This window comes from Lineus longissimus, chromosome 2, assembly GCF_910592395.1.
Source record: "Lineus longissimus chromosome 2, tnLinLong1.2, whole genome shotgun sequence".
Lineage (NCBI taxonomy): Eukaryota > Metazoa > Nemertea > Pilidiophora > Heteronemertea > Lineidae > Lineus > Lineus longissimus.
Genome location: NC_088309.1, coordinates 24,070,024 through 24,096,526, shown reverse-complemented (window position 1 = coordinate 24,096,526; position 26,503 = coordinate 24,070,024). Strand labels below are relative to the sequence as shown.

The 26,503-nt window shown below is 42.7% G+C and overlaps 1 protein-coding gene across 6 annotated transcripts; it reads left to right on the top strand.

The window, feature by feature from the left end:
* The first annotated feature begins 530 nt into the window (after nt 1–530).
* LOC135483157 (myosin-11-like) lies at nt 531–15,321 on the top strand. Of its 6 annotated transcripts, XM_064763766.1 has the most exons (19): nt 531–559; nt 823–907; nt 1,193–1,311; nt 7,773–7,864; nt 7,980–8,925; nt 9,070–9,295; nt 9,621–9,797; nt 10,109–10,252; nt 10,445–10,672; nt 10,800–10,893; nt 11,225–11,358; nt 11,555–11,772; nt 12,001–12,175; nt 12,383–12,921; nt 13,146–13,377; nt 13,570–13,740; nt 13,906–13,980; nt 14,268–14,348; nt 14,521–15,321. In XM_064763766.1, exons 1-19 carry the CDS (start codon nt 546–548, stop codon nt 14,638–14,640), a joined length of 3,870 nt encoding a protein of 1,289 aa, XP_064619836.1. In that variant the 5' UTR covers nt 531–545; the 3' UTR covers nt 14,641–15,321. The 6 variants fall into 6 exon arrangements, with proteins under 6 accessions (XP_064619836.1, XP_064619839.1, XP_064619840.1 ...); XM_064763769.1 differs by lacking the exons at nt 531–559; nt 823–907; nt 1,193–1,311 and adding an exon at nt 1,598–1,743; XM_064763770.1 differs by lacking the exons at nt 531–559; nt 823–907; nt 1,193–1,311 and adding an exon at nt 2,049–2,357.
* The last annotated feature ends 11,182 nt before the right edge of the window (nt 15,322–26,503 follow it).

Here is a 26,503-nt window from a genome sequence, read left to right as displayed (position 1 = left end):
AGCAACGGACTGTCCGATGTGACGTTTGTATTCAGCTTGTCTAATTTCCTCTCTGTGTGCATTAGGCACAAACTTCTGTCACAACCACAAATTATGAAGACCAAAGACGGTTTTTACGTCGGTAACGACGGATTCAAAACACGACAACAACAACGGAAATTTTGACCAATCAAAAAGAGGCACCGATTTTGAAGAAAAAGATACACAACAAACCATGAAAAAGTCCTTTTTCTATGACCTCGCGTAGTTTTGATGAAATAAACGTTGTGTTCAGATGTTAACATAGCTATCTTAAATAGGTTCGACCCATTCACTGTACTTTATAATGTTGCAAACTCCAAAAAAATACCCCGAATCGTTTGTATCTCTGAGGCCTACACGAAAAATGTACACAGACATACACAGTGTATGTAGGCTATTACACTACACTGTACTAGTATACAGGCAACACTGACTGCAGTGCCCGGCCTAGGCTCCAGTGCAGTGATATCAGGTTCACAGTGGCTCATGGCATTGTCCAAAGTCGGCTTAGGCCTTCTTACGTTATGTGTTCTGACGAGTGTGTGCATTTGTTTTGTTTTGTGCTCTAAATTCTAATTTGTCTGACTTTGTCGAAAAGGCCTCTACAAACCAATGAGTGACATCAGGCCAGGGTATCACTGTACCATCAATTATATGTAATCAGCTCTGTGGAGTTGCCAATAGAGATTGGTTGATATATACCTCAGTATTCTTGGTAAAGTTTGACCCTTCCTCTCCGAGTCTTGTGTGGGGTTGTGCAGCCGTTGGCGTTGGTTTCATTTCTTCAACTTATTTTGGCAGGCACTGTTATATCAGAAGACTAACGATGTCTTCCATAGGAAGCCCACTGAGAGATCAAGAAAATGTCCATATTCATGTTCAACAGGTAAAATTCATTGTCTAGAAAGTTTTGAAATGAGCACCTAACTTCTGTAAACTGGCTGAATTTATAATCAATTTATCATGAAGTTCTGCCTCTGCAGTGTTAGTGGCTATAGTGTAGGAGGATTTTCTTGTTAAATATTGAGTAGTCTAAGAAGTGCTTAATTTAAAGAGTTAAAAAACAATGACATGCGGCATGATTGCTTTTTGGAGTATAATTCAAAGGTAGCGTTAACCTCTTTATTTTTGTGATCCTGAATTTTGAAATTTCCTATTTCCAATTTTTCAGACACCCAAGCAATGGAGGGGACCTGCTCCAGCCACACCCCTGTGTTCGTTGGATGTCAACAAACTTGGCAAGACACCAAGATTACTCAAATCGGAAGGAGAAAATATACTGAAGTCAGGGTGAGACATTTTCAAATTTTGCCAAATTTTCAGTCACTCTCCAATGTGTTTATTTTTCCCCTTGGTAATAAAATTGCTATAGATCCCTTTGAGGTTCAAAAAACTCTAATCTGAAAATTGTCGAATTGGAATAGATGATGTAATCAACCCTAATCAGTAACGAGAACAGCCATCTTATTCTCCCGCTTATTGAAGAGCCATATCCAGCTTCTTGAAAAATCAATAATAGGATGCATTTGTCAGCCTCATAGTCATACATTGTAGAAACAACAGTGACAAAGTATTACTGTGTAGCTTGGTGTACATGTGGTGTGTTAGCCTTCGGTAAATAATTTCTGTCTCTGTGAGCAATGGGCACCAGTTCTTCAAGAAATGATAGAAATATCCATTGGCATTGGTGCTGATGATGAATATGGATCTTCCATCCAATCGGTAAGAATTTGTTGTATTTGTTGAGGTTTTTTCATGCGATCTGTAAAATTGCTTACGTTTGTGTGTGTATTCACTTGTGGTGGTTTTAGCTATGTGGAAGGGACATCCATCCACGTGGTCATGATCTCATTCCAGACCTGTGGTAGTGGTTCAAATAAAAATTTGGATTGGCAAATGAAGGCAAGGTGTATATATAAAAGAGACATCAGAAAGAACAGTTTGGCAGTAAAACACCAGAGGCAGCACGGCCAACTTTCCTCGCCTGTTGCCATTATTGTTCATACCCATAATTTAGTCGGAGAGGCAAATATCCCACCTCAATATTTAACATATCATGCAGATTGTCAGAAAAAATCAAGAATCTTGTGTACCTTTTTTCGGTTACATGTGGGGAAACAAAATTGGGGAGCGATCAGCAAACAACATGTGTTAGATTAATGGAATAGCCAGCAGTATTTAATTAAGCTGACTTGAATCAGCTGTGATAACTGTGTTGGTTCAGTCTTGTCGTTGTGGAAGTCATGATCAGATCTCTTGTGTCCGTCCCTTGGCTTTGCAATAGGATACCATGGATTTCGAAAGCTAGTGATTTTTTGTTGTATTTTTTAGAGCTGGTGGGTAAAATTTTCTTTCCGGGTATTTCTTTTTATATTTCTGAGACTAACAAAGATAATTTAGTCCACATGTTTGACTCTCTATCACATTTTAATGATAAGACAAAAAAACATTGGATGAGTTATTAGTAGTAACACTGTAATTGCATTGCTGGCCATGCACTTGAGGACTGAGTTATGTTTTAGGATAGAGGGTGATACGGACAGTTGGAAGAATCTGGTTATTGTAACCTAAACCCCTTTATTTTCAGGAGCCTACATTTTTGCCAGTTTCGCTTGAGGGGTCAAAGTGTAAACATTAGAAAAGTTCACAATCTGAAAAAGGCAGGGTGCAGTGCCCTACTTCAAATTGAAATGAAAAAAGGGCATGGCTTCAAAAAGACGGTGCCATGCCCTGCTAAAATTCTTCAGCTGAAACAGTATGTCTAGTTCATGGACTCATTCTGTTAGTATAGTGCCAACCCAACATTGACTCCTATTACTGTGTAACTTTGAATGAAGACACCTGCCAAGTCTGATGCACCTCAGCTTACCTGTATACCAGCCTGTCGAGGCACCAAAAAGGTGTTTTGAGACAGGACAGCATACATCTCTTTGGTTAGAATTTTCTTTAATGGCAGAATTATAGACAATGGTTGACATGGCTGAGGCATGGAACTGTTTATCAACTTTATTCTGTTTACTGAAACTGTAACAGTGTAAGGCACTATGGGGCTTCTCTATAGGCATGAGATTGATACATAATATTGTACTTTTTTTAGGCCAAAATTATGTAATTATCATTATTTATGATGATGGTTCCCATCCTTGTATGGTGTTGAGTTTAATAGTGTCAGTAGCACATCCTTCCGTCTACAGTACTTTGTATTTGCTATGAAAACCTTAGCCTAATGCAAGCAAAAATGCTGGTTTGACCTACCAGTATTTAAAAAAAGACTATACAGATGTCAGCCACATAGAATTTGTAACCTTTTTCATCATGGTCTCCTCTGTATGACAATGTTTACCAAACCAACATGAAAATATTTAGGTATTTTATTATAATGACGCTGGGATCCTGTTGACTTTTCTATCAGATGTCAACTTGACATCGTAGAGTACTTCTTGACATCCAAGTCTTGAATATCATCCATGATATGGCGTGTTTTGACCTTTGAAACTAGGTTTACCGTAATTTGATGAGTAAAGATTGTTTAAATAGTTATTGGAAGTCGATCATCCAAGATAGACTATTTGACCCTATAAATCAAGTGATTGTTTTCCCAACCTATGAGTTGAAGTGTAGACCTACATGTATTGAGACAAATATTTGTCATGCAATCATTTTAGGTTATCTGAAAAAGTCAATTGCATTTTGAAAGCCACCTTCTGCTTTGTGACAGTCCTTCACCGATTTTGAAGTGCTGAAAATCAATCTTTTTCACTTGTTGAAGCTTACATATTGTGTCGGCATAAAAATTGCTATTGAAATAGCTCCTCTGAACAGGCAGGCCCTGTCACACTGAAAAGGAATTCTTCTATTTTTTGTCATCCTTTTCTTGGCAATTGTTCAATTGTTGTCATTGTGCTCAGAAAGGATCAATGCACATCAAGAAGACTTTTCAATCTGTTCATGGACTTTGAGTTGAACCGTGGCTTCGGCCAAGGAATGGATCTCAATTGGGGCTTCCCACCATCAGATGGTGAGAATCAGCTTACTTCATCCCGGTATGAGGACAGAGCGCTCTGTCCCTGCGCACTTAATCTGTGAGTACTTTTGTAGGTCTTGTTATCTTGAAGTGTGAGAAGATCATCCCCACTGTCAGATTCTGAATCCTCCCTCACCTGGCGCAATCATTCATTACCTCTCCCCAATATAACCCACTGCTGATGAAATGAGCAAGCTCATCACCACTTTGCAGCAAATGGTTCAAAGGTTTTTTTTCATTTCTACCACTTTTTTCCTGTTAGTGGTCATATCATTCCGTGCAGCTTCTTCACGTTTCTTCACATACCCATTGACCTATCCTGTTCGGTTCTGTTGGGAAAAACTTCTGGAATCTAATTGATGGATTTGTAACTAAGTTAGTAAGGCAAAGAGAAATAATCATTGGGTTATGGAATGCCATGGTGCCTGGTACTGAGGCAGGCCAAGAGAGATACCATTGAAAGCAAAGGCTCGAAGGCCCTTCACAGATTTGGCATCATCGGATGGAAAGAACTAATGCAGAAGCTACTTGACTTGGCAGACCTTTTTGGTAGCATCACGTTCCAATGTGGATCTCAGAATGTATGCATCGGTAGCTTATCCACCACCCTCCTCAATGATGAATCGGAGAAATTTACTGATCTGTTCCTTTGGCCGTTTACTCGTTCATTGGTAATGTAATCATTGTGGCCAGCAGATGAACTTCCCTGCTCACAGACACCTGTCCTCACACCTGGAGCATCCAACCCTGACTAATCAGCCAGCCTTGACTACCTGTGAGTGATGTTTTCACACTTACTCATGATGCCTCTTTTCCTCATTCCTAGCACCAGGCTTTAGGGTAAAGCAGATCCACTCACTCATCAAAGTTATCTTTTCTCACTTGCAATAAAAAACCCACTGGCCATGCACCATTTTTCCAGTACACTGGCACAGCAAGTCACATGATGATATTACATGTATTATCAGGAATCCCGGTTTCCTTCCTTGAGACAATGTAACAAGTCTTAAGTGACCTCTACTCTAAGTCATTATGGAATGGACTCATGGAGGCAACAATGATCTGTTTGTTAACTTGGGCAAGTCGCTTGGTTTCAATATATCCACTGAATGAGATTAGACATAAAAGCTGGCATTCTTGTATATCAGGAGCTGGTATCAGCTAGGGAGGGTTCATTTGCAATTTGTATGGATTGTGGTATCTACGTGATGTTCTGGGAATTGGATGTGAGACGGAGTAAGATTTCCATCATATCAGACGCTGAGAATAAAATTATGTCATTGTACTTCAGTACTATTACAATACATTCATGTACATACAATCGTACTCATGAAATTATGTGAAGACCAATTATCCAACAGACAACAATAATTAGTGGGAAAAGCTCCATAATTATTTCCACTGACCTCACTCTCAGGTCATGATTTGGTCCTCCAAATAACACTTGAAGATACAGCAATGTAAAGAAAAAGAGACACTTTCCACTCAGGTTTATTTAACACACATGGTTGACAATTACTACAGGTATGCCTAAAAATGGCATGAGTTTTCATCTTTCCTTACACGGATACATGTAGCCTGTATATAAAACAATTGAGTAATCAGCAAAAATGTTAGTGTTGGAAATGAACAACAGCATCTGTAGTCTGTGCTATCAACAAATTGGCAGAAATAATGTCTATGCCATTACAATGTGATTGATTGAGTTCATAATAGCCACTGCAAGCATGATTAGCCCTATGTCACATAGCCACCAGCATGCAATGAGCCAGACTTCGGTAATATCTGTTAATATTAACCCTCGCTACTGGTCAGTATATCGAATGCGACTATTAGGACGGCAGCCTCTATTCATTTCCATTACAAACCCGTTCTATTGTGTTTCTCAATCTTACACACAGTTGAGAGCTGCTCTTAACGTTGCTGAATTGGCGAGCCCCAGTATTGCAACATTTTGTTTGAAAACTTATTCTTGCATGCTTCCTAAATTTCCTTTATGGTGCAGTACTTTATACCATTAATAAGACTTTAAGGATGCTTTTTGTGTGACACGACTCAAGTTCAAACTTTGTGAAATAAACCCTAAAATTGTTTTGTGAACTGAAGAATTGGTGGTGATCATCTTTCATCAATGGTCAGGTCAGATTGCCCGTAGGCAGGCCTAGTTCATGTCAATAGGCCCTCTGCTTTGAGAAGTCAAATGACTGATTTTGGCTGAGCAAAACTATTCATAGCAAATATGCAAGAAATCATATCTAAAGATAAATAAATGTTCCTTTCCCGAAGTAGACCTCTTGGATTATTCCTTGTACGTGTAGTTGATGTGGGGAAGGAACTCAAGAAAGTTGTTTAGACTAGGCCTCTAGCAGGTTGATTTACCTCTGTGGGTGTGTCTACAGGAGGAATATCCCAGAGCTCATAAGATTACCAGCCGTTCATTGATCTGTTTTCAGTAGATGGTGAGGGATTCATGTTTCAGCTGATTTGTATACAGGGTGTACTGATTAGTTATTTAGTTAGGGTGCTAAACCCAGGTAGTATGTCTATGTAACCTTTAACTTGGCATTCACCAATGGCCTTTGAAAGCCGTGGGTTTTTGCATAAATATTCAGCTATTTTGAAATCCATGGCTGTCCTCAGTCAAAGGCAAAACTCGGCCTTTAGAGAAATTGCTCCCATCTCTAGAGTAGTGATGTCTCCTGGCCAGTTTTACAGTAGGCTTAAACTTCCAGTCGCCTGATGACAGACTCTGTCACCAAACCATTGGCATTCCATTCATGTATGACAGTAATGAAGCTGTGGCCCCCAGAGGATGCTCTATGTCAGTGATCGTTTCTTGGACCAACAAACCATGGGTTTATAAGAGATTAGTGTTTCAGCTAGAAAAGGCAGGGGAGAATGGGCTACGTCGAAAAAAGGAAGGTTCCAGCAGCACCCAGCTTTAGATGGTAATCACTGGCCACTGAAGAAAAATGCAGGGCAAGAAGAGAAAAGCTTGACAAGGCAGGGTGCCACGCCCTGCTAAAACTCTTTAGTTGAAATATTAGATGTGTTGGCGACTTTTCATGTAAATTTTGAACATCAATCTTGGCATGTCCACTCCACTCTGACAGCCCTCATGACCCCAATTTGACAATGAATACTCAAAATGATTTGACAATCTTCCAAAACAGACACCAGTTCAATGATTTCTACTGTCTGTCATTTATATGAACAATCATTGGAGCGCCAAATTCTAGTTGACCACTTCTGCTGAGGGTTGAATTGTTTTGTAAGTGGTCCTCGGGGAATGGTTTGTCTAAACCTTAGGCCTGCATTTAAGACCCTGTTTGCTGTTGATCGAGCCCTTTTAACAAATTTACCAAGCCGAGAGGATTATTTCTTGTAAACAAGATTGGCTGTGGCCCTTGTGTTCATTTAACACTTCCAATTGGCACAACAATGTCAGTGCCGTTTTGAAATGTTATTGGATGAATTACCTATGCGAAATTGTAAGATAGTTTAGTTTTTGGAGAGTACTAGTATTACATCATCGGCAAGGTATGAAATTGAAAATTAGTAAATGTTAATTTGCTTTGCTCTTTTCAGATACGTCCGTGTAGCTGTCTGATATAACCTACTTTTCAGCAAATTCATCAGATCTTCTATTCTTAGACAATCACTGAAATGCTTCACATCATTTTGAACATTCTGGTTCTTGACAATGTTCTGTTCTTCCTCTTTCCAGACCATGTGAGTCCTTGTCGCTGACTGCTGTTCCGGATGAGGTAGACTGTGGACATGATGAAGGTGTGGTGAAAGAGATCCCAGAGGAAATAGGTAGGACTAATTGTAGTCTGTTTGGGGGACAGGGATATGTGCCCATCAGCCATCTGAGTCTGAAGAGCATGTCAGTATGAATTCCTTCTCATTGAATGTCATTTATCCTTTATAGGTGAGATGAAGACCTTTGGCCATTACACTCCATTGGACGAAATGCGGACATTTGTCCAGGCAAGTCCAGCGGAGTTGACCTCACCCCCACAGATGTTTAAAGTGGATGTTGATGAGCGGCCTAATACGTTAAAATGGGTGACACGAAAGAACGAGAGGTGTGTCACACCAGAGTTTGCACCATTCACTGGGACCACACCATCAAAAGCACCAGTGAAAATATCAGAGCTGTTTTCTCCTGTAAAGTCTCCAGACACCCGACCTTTTGTAAAGACTCCGACAAAAGTGACTTTCAAGTTATCCCATGCGTTTGAGATTCAGACGGAAAATGGTGAGGCTCCGCAACCAATCATTCCAAACAAACCAGTGACATTTGTGCCAGATTCTCAGACATATTTATATGATGACCATGAAAGTGTTGATGAGGATACTCGGGCAGACTTTGGGCAATGTACCAGCCCAATTAGACAACAAGACCAGGCATCTGGTACTGTTCAACTTGTATTCAATGATACGGAAAGTCAGACAAACATGTCTGCTGTCCACATGGTGGATGTGGACTCGCAGACAGGTACGTCGTATGCTTATCTCATTGATGCCTCAATGTTGACATCGCCTGCAATGACTGCAGATGCTACTTCATTGACGACACCAATACGATTGTCCGAACAGAGCAAGCAGACATGTATGACACCAATGGTAATGGTGGACACCAGCGTCATGATGACACCAACACGTCCAATCGGTCACCAAGAGCTCGATATGTCTGATCAAGGAACGGAAATGACACCAAGGTCGGATTCCGAAAGCTTCGATGATCAAGAGCCAGTTACCCATGATGCAGTGGTGACTCCGGTAAAGACAGCTGAACGAGACACATTCATGACTCCAGTCACAATGAAGGATGCATCTGTGCTGACATCACCTATTGGAAATATGGCTCTAAGGTGAGTTAGATTTTTGTTACTTGTCTGAGCCTTTCTTTATTGATAAACTGTCAGACTTAATTAAAGTATTATTTAGGTCCTCAGCCATGCCACAGAGAAAGGTACAGACTTGGTGTATAACTTAAACCCTTTCTTTGTTGACAGGTTATCTGACCCTGTCCTGAGTAGCCTGACCCCCCTCGAGATGAGGAAACAGCTCGAGATGGCTCTCATTAGTAATGAGTTGTTTCGTACCGAGTTGACGGGTCTACATGTTGAGAAGACCACCCAGTCAAAGCAGATGTCGCAACAGCAAGCAGATATCCGGCAAAAGGATTTTGAGATTGCGCAGTTACTGGAGGCTGTGGAACAGGCCAAGGTTGATACGAAGGTGGGTCTCAGTTCAAGGAGACTGAATCATGACTTGTCAAGGCTAGTGAATATCAGCATTGATAGCCCTATTCGCAGGTTTGATAGGACTGTACAAGTAGCTCTCAGTATTCTAGCTAGTCCAGAAGAGACTGTACAACATTAAATGGTATGGTGTTGTTATTTTATCAAGAAAAACCCTTACAAGAAAGACTTCTCCAGGGTGATCTACGAGTCATTGGATCCTAACCGTTCTGAGTCTCACACTGGTGTTGTCTTTTTCTTATTTTTTGGGTGAAAGTTGTTGTCACTCTAATATCAAACTGTACGTGTTCTTTCTTTGGTAGAGGTCGATGGGGATTGAGTTGACCTCTCTAGAAGGTCAGGTGAAGCAGATACAAGGTGAAATGTCGTCTGCTGAGGCCAAGGTCAAGGCCAAAGAGGATGAGATGATGGTACTGAAGTGCGAGAACAACAACCTACAGGACGACCTTGCCAGGATTTATAAACAACACAAACAAGAGGTTCAAACTGTTTTCTAATTTTGTTAACTGCCAAATTTTTAGCGGGATTTCATTTTTACAGCTTTAGCTACTTTGATTCACAAAAATAAAAATTACAAAAAAAAATTTTGGGATAGGAAAACTTGAAGGAAATTTTTTTGATCCCAAAATGAAAATCCTGAAAATTTTATTTTTTCAGAACTTTTTTAAATCCCAAAGTTTAGTTAGGCCCATTGCCAACTTGCTAGTGCATGATTTGATTGAGAATAGCAAGATGGTAATTGTGCCTTTCTGGCTAAGTTTAACTCATTTATTCTCTTTCTTATTCATAGGTCAATGACCTCCACGCCGATTATGCACGCAAGGACTACAAGCCACATTTTGAGAAAGCTCAACAGGTCATACGAAAGCTTGAGTCCGAGGTTGAGACATATTTCGAATTGATGGGGTCGATGCAGGGAGCGGACAAAGCACAGGTAGATGAGACTTCTCTGCAATTTTATGAATTTTCCATTTAGGAAGTTTTTTGCTATATACACCAAGTTTCAGCAAAGTCGTATGCATGATAACTGAACTGAGACAGTGTGCACAACTGTAACTGCAGTTCTGTTTTCCTGACCCACGATTAAATACTCCTTTAAAGCTGAATGGTCACCCTGATTTTCCAGGATAAGTTGGGCTCGGCAATTGATGACAAGTACCAGAAGCTGAAGGGGATGGAGGAACAGATGCTCATCGAACGTAAGAGGCTGAATCAACAAGAGAAGGAGTTCATGGAGGGCGTCGCCACTAACGAGATGGCGGTCCGGACGGCGACCAATTCCTGTCAGAAGATGAAAATAGAAGTCGAACAGATGAAGGCACGCTTGGAGGTGGCTGATAGGACCATTAATGATGTGAGTTTTTTAAGAGAAATTATCAGAATTGACTTGTTGAGTTGACTCACCTTTATAAGAGTAAGATTCTGATGTATGCTTTTCATATATTTCCCCATATATTTTCAATTTATTTCCATTTTTTCAGAGCCAGCTGTATCAGGATGAAATAATGATGGAGTTGAAAATGGCGACAGAGAAGTTGGCAAAAATTACTCAGTTATTCTCAGAAAATAAGAAAAGTGAGTACACTCCCTTGTCCAGGATGTATTACTTCTAGCCACAATGTCACTGGAATAGAAAACGCAGTCTGTACGAATGAAAAACACCCATGCTAGACCGCTAAGCCCCTGAAAGTCTTATAATTGTGAAAATGGCCAGGTCTCTGCCATTCTAATGCAGTGGCAACTAATTCATACAGGGATAGAACAACATCATCCATCATTAGTGATCCAGTTCTGTGCAAGGAGGATGCTTCAAATGATGTCAAGTCAAAACAGTCTTGTCACCAAGTTCACAATGAGATAGAGAAAGCAGTCATTATGCTAAAGTTTTACAATTGAACTCTTTCAGATTTAGCGGCAGCGAATCAAAAGATAGCGCAGTTGGATAGTGTGCTAGGTGAGAAAGATGAGGAGATTGTCCAGTTAGAGAAAGAAAAACAGCTGCTGAGTCGCGAGTGTCAGAGTCAGAGTGACTTGATCAAGGTAAGGCCAGCCTCTTCACATAAACTTTATGAAAATGATGAGGTTTTGCTGGAACCAAGCTGTGTGTTTCATGTCATCTTTGCGTTAGGTCATGTTCCGTTTTGGAACTGCTTTTCTTCTCATTATAAAGAAGTGTTGAAATTTCAGAATGATCAGAAAAAAATATTTTAACGATAAGTCATTTCCATTATTTCAGAAAAATATTCCAGTCTTCCCTTCTCCGGAAACACCACGGAACAAGCCGCGTGAGACGATGGATTTCCTGGAAGAGGAGAACCACCTTTTGGCTGATTCCTTAAAGGAGGTCGAACAGAACGTCACCACAGCACAGCTCGAGTTGTCAAGGTCACAGAATCAGTTGAGGGAGAAGACAATCTTGTGCCATCAGTTAGAACTCACAGTGAAACGGCTTAAGTAAGTGGACTGAGAAATCGAAATGAACACTTTCAGGACTTTGGAAATAGTCTAGCCTATAATACTCTTTAAAATATTTATGGAATATTTTATGGACGAGGTAGACTCAACAGGATCTCCAGATGATAAAGGGGGGTGTCATTTTTCAAAAATGAATGCCTGCTCACTGTCTCCTATTCAAAAGTACCTGTTATGACACCATTTCAGATGTACCACTTTCTCTTTCAGTGAAAAGCTGAGCGCCCTGCAGGCTGAGCTGGACAACACAAAGACTAATGCTCATTTCATGCTGCTGAGCCAGGGTGCTGAACTGGCAGACGTGTCGGTCAATATCAGTATGCTCAAGGATAAGATGACTGAGTTTCAGGAGAAGCTTAGAATCACAGCTGCTAGAGTGCTCAAGGTACTGAAGAAAAGACACTTTCCAGCCAGTCACGATGTTTGTGACATTGGGCAAATAATTTAACATTTACGCTGGAAAAAGCCTGTGACACATTGTATTTAGAGACCTTGCAATGGGAGCTCATTTTGCCCAGTTCTGTTGCATGAATGTATTTCCATAATCTACAGTAATAACAATTATTTTTCACTGTGTTGATTTGTGTTCCAGGGTGTGGAAACCATCCCAGTTTCCCAGACGTCTGCTGGGGCAGGTCAAGGTCAAGGTCATTCATTTGTCTCCAAGTTACTCCAGGCAGCAGACAGCAAGGAAGTTAACCAATCAAAACATTCCAATGGCGCTAATGGTTCAGATGTTGCCGTGCATCAAGTGGACAGTGATGGTAGTGGTGCCTCCACTAGCAGTGAGCCAAATAACAATTTGAAAATCGGCTCAGGACATAGTGCATTTGCTAAAGTGACACCTGGAGGTGGATTATCAAAACGAGGCGTTGGGGTCGGGTCAGAGAATAACGGCAGTGCGTTTACCCCAGTTAGTGGGAAAAGGTCGCCGTGCGATGATGGTCTGATGAACGGGACCCAGTATGAGACGCAGGACATGTCGCTGTCAACATCGTGCGCCGAGAACCAGGAGCAGACGATTAAGGAGGAATTGGAGCATGTGATCAAGGTCATGGATGTGATCGTGGAGTTGGTGTCTGGATGTGACCAGGCAAGAGATCGGATGTTTCATGCGGTTAAGCAAGAAAAGTAAGTAGATGAATATATTCTGGTGTCTTCAATGAGTTGATCAGCTTGTTTTTGACAGATCATTTCTTTTAATAGTGTTGGCAATGGGATTAGCTACACTCATAGACATAATTTTTTTTAAAGTCCTGACATTTTGTAATAAATATTCTTCACCCATCGAAAAACTTCACGATTTTAAGGCAAATAATCCCCTTATGTTCTTGTTCTCTAATCTTTCCCTGCAGTCAGCAGCTGCTAAATGAGTTGGAACTTCGTCAATCTGGCCGCACAGACCTGCAGCGTCTCAAGATGTCAGTGGAGGAATCGGAGCGTGACCAGATTCAGGCAAACGTCAAGCTACTTGAGAAGGCCGAGGAGTTAGAGGAATGTCAGGCCATGTTGGAGGACATGAGAGCCAAGTGTAATGAACTCTCTCACCAGATTATGAGCCATACAGAACAAGAGAAGTTATTAAATGTAAGCATTGGTGTTGTTTGGTTGTTCACTGTAATATTATTCATACCAATATTTCTTTGGCTGCTGAGTTTGATTTCATTTTGAATTGAGGACATCAGAGAATTAGATGCAGCATGTTTTCCATGATAGAGACTTCAGAGAGACTTGTTTCAGTGTGACACCAGTACAGATTTCTCCTTTTCTTTGTTTCAGAAACTCAACGAAGAGTTAGACGTTGCCCTTGCAGAGATCAAACATCTTAAGTCGGAGAAGACTTTGATTGAAGAGCAGTTAGAAAATGCTATGAAGGCCATGGACAACGATGGGTCGTGGGAGATTTCTCCAGGACAGTATTTCAGGGACATCACAGCGCTCAGGAAAGAGGTGAGTGGACAATTGAATATCAGCCTCTTAGTACATGAAGGCTGCCGCCACCCCCCACCATACATGTGGCGGTATTCCTAGCCGATTGGATTTGTCGAAGTGCCTCCGACCAGGTTCGGGAACGAAAAATGTTGGTCTGAATTTCCACTTCATTTCTCCTTTCAGTTGCATCAAGTGAAAGAGAAGTTTGTTGAAAAAGAAGAATCTTACCAGGAGTTGAAGGAGAAAGCAAGTCGGAGAGTAAGTTTATAAACTTGTATTTTATGAATGGACTTTATATCTCAAATAGAAACGCGCCCACAGTATATTGGTGATGCTTTAACTCACCATTAAGGAGAAGACTAGGCAAGCAGTTATTAACTGCCTGAAACTGGCTGTACCTCTTGTAAAGCAACTGATACGCCCCTTCACTCACTAAAAGATATCTGTATGAGAAGATGTGATAAACACCCGTCTGCAGTCAAGGTGTGGTAGTTTTAGGCTCCTGGAGAGAGTTAACATTCACCTCTTATTCTTTTCTGTTTTAGATGAATGTTCTTGAACAGAACTGGAAGTTGGCAGAAGACGAGGTGTTTCGAATGGATGGGGTCATTGAACAAATCAGAACGGTAAGATACATTTTGCCGCGGTAAGAAACATTTTACCGCAGATGTTCCATTGTTTCAGTGGCAGGAATGCACGTTTTCACAATGTCCTATGGGAAGTGCAAGCACCTCTTTCATTTTTCCGTGCCTTGTTATTGAGGAAGTTACAAATGAGTTTCTTTTGTCTTCACTTCAGACACTTCATACAAATGCTGCTGCTGTCAAGATATGTGCACCAGTCTTTGGTCTCATAAAGATGCTGGACGGTGATGATGCGGAGCGATCCATGGAAAACTCGTCGCGAGAAAATAAGTGATGTGACTATAAATCGGGAGATTTATGTTTTTCGGTGAACAATGGATGACAGTGAAACAGAGTGATCAATGGAAAACTCCATCGCAAGGATGTATTCAAAGTGGCTATAAAATTGCCTGATCTGTATTGGACTAAACTTGAAATGCTTTTTTCTTTAGAAACTATTGGGTCTGCATAAAAAAAGAAATGTATTTGAATGTAGAAATGTAAACTTAATGCTAAATTGATGTCAAAAGATGCTGACCAACCACTTATGTGTTCACAGGTGTGTATATATAGCACATATTATTTCGTTGTATTCAATCGCTGTTCAGGATTTTGATCGTCTCGTGAGGAAGGCCATGTTTGACGACAACAGTGAATATTCATAGCTGTTGGAGAATTTCAGTTTAGATGCGAAAGAATGTAATATATTGTAGTCTTGATATTGTTAGCCAAGCTGCAGGAATGCTGCTTACATGTTCATGTAACTAACCAAGGGGAATATAAGGCACTGTACTTTATAATCCCATGTCTCTAAAGTGTTAACTGCGGGGAAGCTCAGAGAATTTAGAGAGGTGGGAGAAAGGCCTGCGTAGCCACTGATGCCTGCTGATGGTATTTCATGTCAGGCTTGTTTGTTGTAAAATAGATGTAATATTTTGTTGATCTAGGAAGGAATTAAATTCAGTTTATTAAGAAATTTCCAATGTTCATTTATTTCTGTAGAGAGGAGGTTTATGAAACGCCCTCTACCTAATTATGTAACATGTAACTTCTTGTTGTTTGTTCCAGTTGACTGGCCTAACAAGTAATTAGTCCAGGATGGCTTGAAGCTTTTGGCGCCAAAATTTCACCCCCAACCCCCGCCCCCCCCCCCCCCATTGAGCCATTCCAGAGAAAACAATCTATCAGAAATAGCTCCATAAGATTTTTTGCAATAGCTTGCCCAAGACAAGAGCATTGCTGGATCCACAGAGAAAAGATTATTATGCCCCCGAGCTTTATTTGATTTCTAAGTGATCAAAATAACCCCCTTTTTCAGCAATGCCAGATACCCTCAAAAAAATCCCTAAGTCCGAATCACTCAACAGCTGGTTTCCAGACAAGTTCGTTCATCACCCTGAAGATGGCGCTTGCGTAGGCCATTGACGCACGTGCCATGGACCTGGTACTACATTGGGACGCTTCTGAAGACAGCCAGCACCACAGCCTGACCATAGAGACGACTAATGTCGTGCACTCTTGCCTTGGACAACCTGCCTGCACTTTTGAAAACAAAAGGACCCTTCAGCCTCAAAATAAGCACTTGAATGGCCATACAGGAAACTTGTGCAGCCCACTGATACACGTCATGTACATGGGACACCGGGACGCGATTTTTTTTCCTGAACCTTTCGGGCAGTACAGTGTACATTAGTACAGGGACTTTCAGCCAATCAGATTTCGACAAATACATGACGTCAGAAGTCTTAGAAACATTACAGCAGTTGGTAGAGCGCTCGTCAGAAATGGCAGAATACGATGTTTGATCCAAGACCAAAGGTCGCGAGTTCGAATCCGGTTGTGGACAACATTTTCCATAGCCTCATACGTCTCATACTCTTGCCTTTGACAACCAGTCTGTATCTTGGACAACAAGAAGACCCTTCTCTGCTAGGTAGAGCACATTCTATCTATCATGCTCTTGAAGACTGGTCATAGAAACAACGCCTGTAGCCTAGAGACAACACCGGGACCCTTCAGCCTCTGGTCGCTCTTGAAGACAGACAACGACAACTCCTCTAGCCTACTCATATCTGTCCTCGGCCAGAGACAACTGGAGACAACACCGGGACCCTTCTGCCTCTGGTTGCTCAAAAAGACAAGCTCAACTTTGGTATCGAGACAACTCCTGCTGCCTAATCATACCAGTCTCCTCGGCTGGAGACAACACTGAGACCCTTCAGCCTCTGGTCCCTCTTGAAGACAGACCAACCAGAGCATAGAGACAACTCCTATTGCCAAATCATACCATGCCTCGACCGGAGACAACTCCGGGCCCCTTTCTGCCGCTGACCAGGCCGAATCAGTCCTGGTTGCTCCACCGTGTTGACAACATGATGAGAGTGATGAGACAGTCACAGCCAGGCCGCATCAATCTTCGCCGCACTGCCTAGTTGTTAATATGGCGAGAGAGATGAGACAATCACAGCCAGGCCAAATCAGTCTCGGCTGCTCTGCCAAGTTGTCTACATGGTGAAAGAGATGAGAGACAGTCACAGCCAGGCCAAATCAGTCTTGGCTGCTCTGCCAGCGCCAAGTTGTCTATATGGTGAGAGAGATGAGACAGTCACAGCCAGGCGGCATCAGTCTTCGCCGCACTGCCTAGTTGTTAATATGGTGAGAGAGATGAGACAGTCACAGCCAGGCCAAATTAGTCTTGGCTGCTCTGCCAAGTTGTCAACATGGTGAGAGAGATGAGGAAGTCACAGCCAGGCCGAATCAGTCCTGGCTGCTCCACCGTGTTGACAACATGATGAGAGAGATGAGATAGTCACAGCCACAGTACTTCGATCGTTTCTCCTCAGCACGTGCTAGGACGTGTCTGTCGGAGCTGACAGCTATCTCGATGATTAGGACCTCCTTTTCCTTCTCATAGAAGACGAGCATGTCGGGGTGCCGGTGTTTTATAGCCGGGCCCGTGGGGACTAGCGAGTCCCAGAGCAATCTCAGCTTCTTTCCAGAGTACGAGTGGTCATTGGAACCGGCTTCTCAAGACCACATACCGATGGTATCCATCAATATGTGTCTCCTTGACTGATGTAAACAGTACCGGTACCATTATATAGAGGATGTAGGGGCATGCAATGGGAGGATAGGTCATGCCCCAGACATCAACAATCGGTGATCCTCAATATTGGTCACCATGGCATGCATGCATGCATATCTTAGAATAAATTAACTATGTTGCATATACATGGCTGTATAGCAAAATAGTCAAAATTAGCAAAGATATGCACATGTCACTGTGCTACGAGTATTTGGTCAGCAGGCGTTCGTCTATTTCGCGATCACGACCACTTCAAAACGTTGAGCAGATAAACGAAAGTTTGATACCTAACTAATTTCTGAAAGATCAATATTTTGGTTTTGCTAATGTGCCTTCACTAATATGTTCTTTCGTTTTCATCTCAAGAAATATCAACCTGAAGGGGATCTTGATTTTATCGATAGATACCTATTACACCAATTAATATTCTTATGTAAGAGTTTTTTTAATATATTTGTCATAACAATTTTACAATACCCAAAATATGGGTCATACCAGCAGACCACAGGCCTAGTCTACATATTGGCCCCTACTATAAATCAGATACTTGGTCGTGGTCAATTGGACAGATTACCACTCGGAAGAGATTGTCCCCATGTTTATTAGAAATGTCTTTAGGACCGACTGACTGATGAGGCTGCCCATATGATTATTGGAGATGTCTCTTGGACAAATTTCTCTTCGAGTAATTTCTAATTGAGGAGCCAGCACAATTAAATACTCCATTGGCATGTGTGATGTTATCATCAGTATCTTTGTCACAATTCTGTATCCACTTTCATCTCGGTTGTATTGGCATTTGTTTCAGGTATCGCACATTCCCAGAAACCCAATGTTCTGTTGATTGTTGTGGATGATTTGAGACCAGCTATTGGCTGCTAGTGCTGCGGCTAAAAATCAAACGAGGACTGACAACGAATTTGAGGGCTTCTTTCCAAATTTACACTGTAGACAAATTGATCAAGTAAAGTAGTTTTATGCAGATATTGACGTCATTTTGGTGGCACGTTTAAGATGACTGTGGTCCCAAGTAGTACTCAAGTTGCTCTTGAAGACAACCCAAATCTGGGTATTGAGACAACTCCTGTAGCCAACTCCTCTATCCTAATCATATCTTGCCTCGACCTGAGACAACTCCGGGCCCCTTTCTGCCGCTGGTTGCTCTTGAAGACAAGCCTAACCTGGGCACAGAGACAACTCCTTTTGCCTACTCATACCGATCCTAGGCTGGAGGCAACACCGGGACCCTTCTTCCTGTCGCTCTTGAAGACAAGCTCAACCTGGGCGTAGAGACAACTCCTCTAGCCTAATCATATCTTGCCTCGACCTGAGACAACTCCGGGCCCCTTTCTGCCGCTGGTTGCTCTTGAAGACAAGCCTAACCTGGGCAGAGAGACAACTCCTTTTGCCTACTCATACCGATCCTAGGCTGGAGGCAACACCGGGACCCTTCTTCCTGTCGCTCTTGAAGGACAAGCTCAACCTGGGCGTAGAGACAACTCATGTAGCCTACTCATACCTTTCCTTGACAACTCCGGGACTCTTTCTGCCGCTGGTTGCTCTTGAAGACAAGCCCAACTTGGACATTGAGAAAACATTTGTAGCCTACTCACACCGGTCCTATGCCGGAGACATCACCAAAACCCTTCTGCCTGTCATCACTTGAAGACAAGCACAACCTAGGCATAATTACAACTCCTGGTCTGCTCATGCCTGTCCTCAGCCGGACACAACTCCGAGACCCTTCTGCCTCGACAGGCCCAACCTTGGCATGGAGACAACTCCTGTAGCCTTCTCATACCTGTCCTCGGCCGGAGAAAACACCAGGACACTTCTGTCTGTCGTCGCTCGATCAGACGGGTCCAACCTGGGAAAAGAGGCAACTCCTGTAGCCGACGCATACCTGTTTCCTCCGACGTAGACCACACCGAGACAATTTTGCCTTTGGTCGCTCTTGAAGACAGACCAACAATGGCATAGAGACAACTCCTCTAGCCTAATCATACCTTGCCTCGAGCTGAGACAACTCCGGGCCCCTTTCTGCCTCTGGTCGCTCTTGAAGACAAGCCTAACCTGGGCATTGATACAACTCCATTTACCTTCTCATACCGATCCTAGGCTGGAGACAACACCGGGACCCTTCTACCTCTGGTCGCTCTTAAAGACAAGCTCAACCTTGGCATCGAGACAACTCCTGTGCCCTAATCATACCTGTCCTTGGCCGGAGACAACACCAGGACACTTCTGCCTCTTATCGCTCTCGAACTGGTCGCTCTAAATGACAGGCCCAACCTTGACATGGAGACAACTCCTGCAGCCTGCTCATACCTGTGTCCTTGGCAGAAGACAACTCTGGGCCCCTTTTTGCCGCTGGTTGCTCTTGAAGACCAGCCCAACCTGAGCATTGAGACAAGTCCTGTAGCCTACTCATACATTTCCTCGACGACAGCGGGACCCTTTTCACCGCTGGTTGCTCTTGGAGACAAGCCCAACTTGGACATTGAGAAAAGTGCTGTAGCCTACTAATACCGGTCCTATGCCGGAGACATCACCAAGACCCTTCTGCCTATCGTCACTATTGAAGAGAAGCACAACCTACGCATATATACAATTCCTAGACTGTTCATACCTGTCCTCGGCCGGACACAACACCGAGACCCTTCTGCCTCGACAGGCCCAACCTTGGCATTGAGACAACTCTTGTAGCCTTCTCACACCTGTCCTCGGCCGAAGACAGCACCAGGACACTTCTGCCTCTCGGCGCTCGATCAGACGGGTCCAACCTGGGAAAAGAGACAACTCCTATAGCCTACGCATACCTGTGTCCTCGGCCGTAGACAACACCGAGACAATTTTCTCTGGTCGCTCTTGAAGAAAGACCAACCTTGGCATAGAGGTACCTCCTCTCGCATAATCATACCTGTCCTCGGCCGGAGACAACAATGAGACAATTTTGCCTCTGGTCGCTGTTGAAGACAGACCAACCTTGGCACATAGATACCTCCTCCCCCCTAACTATACCTGTCCTCGGCCGGAGACAACACCGAGACCCTTCTGCCTCTGGTTGTCCTTGAAGACAAGCCCAACCTAGGCATTGGGACAACTCCAGTTGCCTACTCATATCCGTCCTTGGCCAGAGGAAACAACGGGAACCTTCTACCTCTGGTCGCTCTTGAAGACAAGCCAACCTGGGCTTTATAGAGACAACTCCTGTAGCCTACTCATATCTGCCCTCGGCCAGAGACAACACCAAGACTCTTCAGCCTCTGGTAGTTCTTGAACACAGACCCACTTTGGCATGGAGCCAACTCCTCTAGCCTAATTATACCCCCTAATTATACCTGTCTTTGGTCGGAAACAACACCAGGAATTTTCTGCCTCTGATTGCTCTTGAACTTGTCGCTCTAAAAGACAGGCCCAGCATTGGCATGGAGACAACTCATGCAGCCTACTCATACCTATCCTCGACGACTGCGGGACCCATTCCGCCGCTGGTTGCTCTTGGAGACAAGCCCAACTTGGGCATTGAGACAACTCCTGTAGCCTACTCATACCTTTCTCGACGACTCCGGGACCCTTTCCGCCGCTGGTTGCTCTTGGAGACAAGCCCAACTTGGACATTGAGAAAAGTGCTTTAGCCTACTCATACCGGTCCTATGCCGGAGACATCACCAAGACCCGGCATAGATGATACCTCCTCTCGCATAATCATATCTGTCCTCGGCCGGAGATAACACTGAGAGAGACCCTTCAGCCTCTGGTCGCTCTTGAAGATAGACCAACAATGGCATAGAGACAACTCCTCTATCCCAATCATACCTTGCCTCGTCCTGAGACAACTCCGGGCCCCTTTCTGCCGCTGGTTGTTCTTGAAGACAACCCCAATCTGGGTATTGAGACAACTCCTGTAGCCTACTCATACCTGTCCTCGACAGGCGACAACACTGAGACCCTTCAGCCGCTGGTCGCTCTTGAAGACAGACCAATAATGGCATAGAGACAACTCCACAAGCCTAATCACACCTTGCCTCGACCTAAGACAATTCCGGGTCCCTTTCTGCCTCTGGTCGCTCTTGAAGACAAGCCTAACCTGGGCATTGAGACAACTCCAGTTGCCTACTCATACCGATCATAGGCTGGAGACAACAACAGGACCCTAATACCTCTGGTCGCTCTTAAAGACAAGCCAACCTGGGCTTAGAGACAACTCCTGTAGCCTACTCATACCTGTCCTTGGCCGGATGCAACACCAGGACACTTCTGCCTCTTATCGCTCTTGAACTGGACGCTCTAAATGACAGGCCCAACCTTGGCATGGAGACAACTCCTGCAGCCTACTCATAACTGTGTCCTCGGCAGGAGACAACTCCGGGCCCCTTTCAGCCGCTGGTTGCTCTTGAAGACAAGCCTAACCTGGGCAGAGAGACAACTCCTGTAGCCTACTCATACCTGTGTCCTCGGCCGGAGACAACTCCGGGCACCTTTTTACCGCTGGTTGCTCTTGAAGACAAGCCCAACCTGGGCATCGAGACAACTTCTGTCTCGACAGGCTTATCCTTGGCATGGAGACAACTCCTGTAGCCTTCTCATACCTGTCCTCGGCCGGAGACAACACCAGGACACTTCTGTCTGTCGTCGCTCGATCAGACGCGTCCAACCTGGGCAAAGAGACAACTCCTAGCCTACGCATACCTGTGTCCTCGGCCGCAGACAACACCGAGGCAATTTTACCTCTGGTCGCTCTTGAAGACAGACCAACCTTGGCATAGAGATACCTCCTCTCGTCTACTCATACCTGTCCTGGGCTGGAGACAACACTGAGATCCGTCAGCCTCTGGTCGCCCTTGAAGACAGACCAACCACGGCATAGAGACAACTCCTCTAGCCTATTCATACCTGTGTCCTCGGCAGGAGACAACTCCGGGCCCCTTTCAGCCGCTGGTTGCTCTTGAAGACAAGCCTAACCTGGGCAGAGAGACAACTCCTTCTGCCTACTCATACCGATCCCAGGCTGGAGGCAACACCGGGACCCTGTCTTCCTGTCGCTCTTGAAGACAAGCTCAACCTGGGCGTAGAGACAACTCCTGTAGCCAACTCATACCTTTCCTTGACAACTCCGGGACTCTTTCCGCCGCTGGTTGCTCTTGAAGACAAGCCCTACTTGGACATTGAGAAAACTTTTCTACTCATACCAGTCCTATGCCAGAGACATCACCAAGACCCTTCTGCCTATCATCACTTGAAGACAAGCACAACATAGGCATAATTACAACTCCTGGTCTGCTCATACCTGTCCTCGGCCGGAGACATCACAAAAGATGCTTCTTCCTCTCGTCACTATTGAAGACAAGCACAACCTGGGGTTAGAGACAACTCCTGTAGCCTACTCATACCAAGACCCTCCTGCCTCGAGTCGCTCATGAAGACAGGCCAAACCTGGGCTTAGAGAAAACTCCTGTAGCCTACTCATACCAAGACCCTTCTGCCTCTGGTCACTCTTGAAGACAAGCACAGCCTACTCACACCAAGACCCTTCTGCCTCTGGTCACTCTTGAAGACAAGCACAACCTAGGCATAGAAACAACTCCTGTAGCCTACTCATACCCGTTCTAGGCCGGAGACATCAAAAAGACCCTTCTGCTATCGTCACCATTGAATACAAGCACAACCTGGGAATAGAGACAACTCCTGTAGCCAACTCATACTCACTAATGGAAGCCGATGTAGTAGTTGAAATGGTTTATTATTCCCGACACGTGTCATGTCTTCATACATTTTTAGCCCTTTCCTTATATACAAAGACACGCATGTGACAACATATGAATACACATGACTACATTACTGGACAGAACATCCACTGTTGAGTGGGGGAAGTGATCTGCTTTATTCAGTCACACAGTTTCAGTGCAGACAAATACCAAAACCACTTCTTACAGAGCTTCTTTCTGAACAAGTCAATTTCAACATAGTAGTCAACATCAATGGAGGTCATCCAAATGATTATTAGGAGTCATTTGGACAATTTGCTATTTCGTGATGAATCTTTAACTTTTTCATCAATTTGAAATGTGAAGCATAACTTGCATTTGTATCAAGCATAAATTTCAAAGTGTGTTGTCTAAAAACTGACAGAAGGAAATTCATTAGTTTAACAAAACGCATTGTCACTTCAAGAAAGCATTGACGACTTAGGGGAGACCGAGCCCCAAAAGCCAAGATATATGTACCTTACACACCGAATATACAGATAACTGTTGTCTACTGTTGAGGTGTTTTCAATAGTGGCTGCAACAGTATCTCAAATGAAAAATCCCGCTTTGCCTACCCTACCCTCACGGAGTAATTATTGGAATTTTAACGGTTTTTAGGCCTAATATGCCCAATCAAAAGAAGTTTGCATGATATCCAAGCCCCAACAAAATGAATACAAGAATATTCTTTATAAAGAGAACACCTTTTCAACTGGACATTACACCATTTTTGTGCTTTTGTTGCATATGTCATAATGGTCAACACTTGTCAAAACGACCCAAACAGATTCATAACCATGATTTAACTGCCCTGAAGTTCTTATCGTTTTAATCATCAGAAATAACAAACAGGATCAAACGTTAACATTTTTTTATTATTAAATTCTATTAAACCCAAAATCAATATTAAATTTAGTTTCAAGAACTTGAATTGCAAAAACAGGAATTTATGAGACGTTACCTCCTGGGCTTTAAGAGGACATTTTCTAAGCCCAAGTTTTTGGAAGTTCGAGACAATTTGATAATATCCAATAAGAAACCGTCATCAACCACAAGAAGAGAGATGAACTCCAAGTCTCTTACAAGCTGCAACCATAGTGTGTTGACAGTTAGATACTATATGCATTTCTCAAATATCTGTAGAGTGGGGTATCGACTCTCAATCCAAGGATTGCGTCTTCGCCCCCCTGGTAATCGCTTTGTCCATACAAGTCAAACTCGAGTGAGCGCTACATCAAACCTACTTGATACCCAGAATGCCTCTGCAGACACACATATTAGTGACACTAATTATGAAGCATTTTGATATGGACCCCTGTCAGTGAAAAGCGCTACATAAAAGCCCATATCATAATATTTAATATCAACATTATCATCACGAAATGTTGAATGATTTTCTCTGAAAAAATATTTGTAATATTTTCATAGTTCAACATACAAATAGACATTTAAAGCAAATTTATCTACAATAGAAAGCCTATGCCTTATACATCTTGGACATATCATACACAGTTTGTACAAAACGTTAGCCAAGGAGTAACCTCGATGAAAAATAGTTTAGAAGCACTTTTGCTACTAACTTTATCTAGAGTATCACTGAAGGCTGATTTGTTAGAATATTCATAGCCATGTGAAAGTCCTCTTAACTTGATGATAAGGTAGCATACTAGTATTATGTTATGTCTACTTTGTAATCTGCTGTACAAAACGATGCATCGTGCACACATTCTACCGATGTAACACCATCATTTTACCACCTGTCAGCCGTCCAACATGGCAAAACTGCAAGTCATATACACAGAAATTTAGGGATAGTTACACCACAAAATTTGACTCGCATGAATTGTATACGTTAAAACCCTTACATGTACTCTATACAAAAGACCATATTTCATAGTCCCTTAGTCCAGGTTCCAAGTCTGTTGGTGATGCACATGACGGACTTCGTACATGTATACAACAGACCAAAAATGCTGGTCCAGTCAAATATGCAGGTTTACAGTACATACCACACTTCAAAATTTGAAATAAAAAGACTAGGATTAAGAAATGCAGTAGTCAAAGCAAACGACAGTGTATAATTGATAGGTTGTGAGTATTTCCAAGATAAAATCTGAACATGAGAATGACAGAAACAAGCTTTCTAGCCACTTAAAACTAAATTTGCGAAAGAGCTAGTCTTAAATTTTAATTTTACTGGCTGTATGAATAATGAAAACATGAGTTCAAGCACCCACTATTTTTCTTCCAAAATGCGTGTCTGACCTCAGTTCCATAGTGAGCATAGATAGAGATCAATCTGAAGCTATTTCTGCATTTTCTACTAAAATGATAAATATATAAAAATTACAAGTTGCTCCAAGTTACTGTCAAAACTACTGCAAATTCTTTTAGTAACCTCTACAAACCAAACGAGAACAAACTGTTTTGATCAACTTCACTAAGTACATTTGACTGAAAACTCTCTAGTGTTTTTTTACTTTAAAGTGCAATTTGTTTTCCTCATTAGAATCCAATAGCTTGTGACCTCTTAATCCTCACGGATTGAAAGTTTGGAAAGGCTCTAATAATATGCTAACACTTTGATTAATAAATAATAATTAAGAAACCTTAGCACAACTTGCCTGGCACTTGCAAAAGATAACCGCTTTACTCATAGGCCAATTCAGATACAAATTCCAAACCAATCGCCCCAATTCAAACACAGACCATATTAAACCAATGTCTAACTGCCGTTACTTTTCTACAGAAAATATATATTTGAGTAAAATGGCAGGAGAAATTGGACAGAGGGTACTAACTAACTTAGTACCAAGAGAATTTCTAACCAATCATATTCTAGTCTTTTTATTAATTTTGCCACCATATTCTATTTCGACAGAGAGTACCAATAATGAAATGGCCAGGGCCATTGTGCTCACCTCATGTGGAGGAAAGATGGATAAAGAGCATGGTCTTGCGTCATGTAGTGTTAGGTTTGATGTAGGTCCAAGCAATTACAATTTCCCCAAAATGGCCAATTTACAGTACATTCGACCTCTGTGACCTTGAAAAGTAGGTCAAATCAAAGACGACCCGGGTGACACATTGAATGGTTGTTAGAATTAGATGTACCTATGATATAAAATTGGTGCCAATTGGGCAAGTCATTACTAGGAATAAAGGCATTTTGAAGAATTTAGGATTTGGCCCCCTCCCTGGAGGCCAAACGGCAAATCAGATCGCACCAAACTTCGGTACCTGAGATAACCTGACCAAGGGGTACATGTGTACTTAATTTGTGATCAATAGTCATTGCAGTTAAGAAACGTGCCATAGTTACG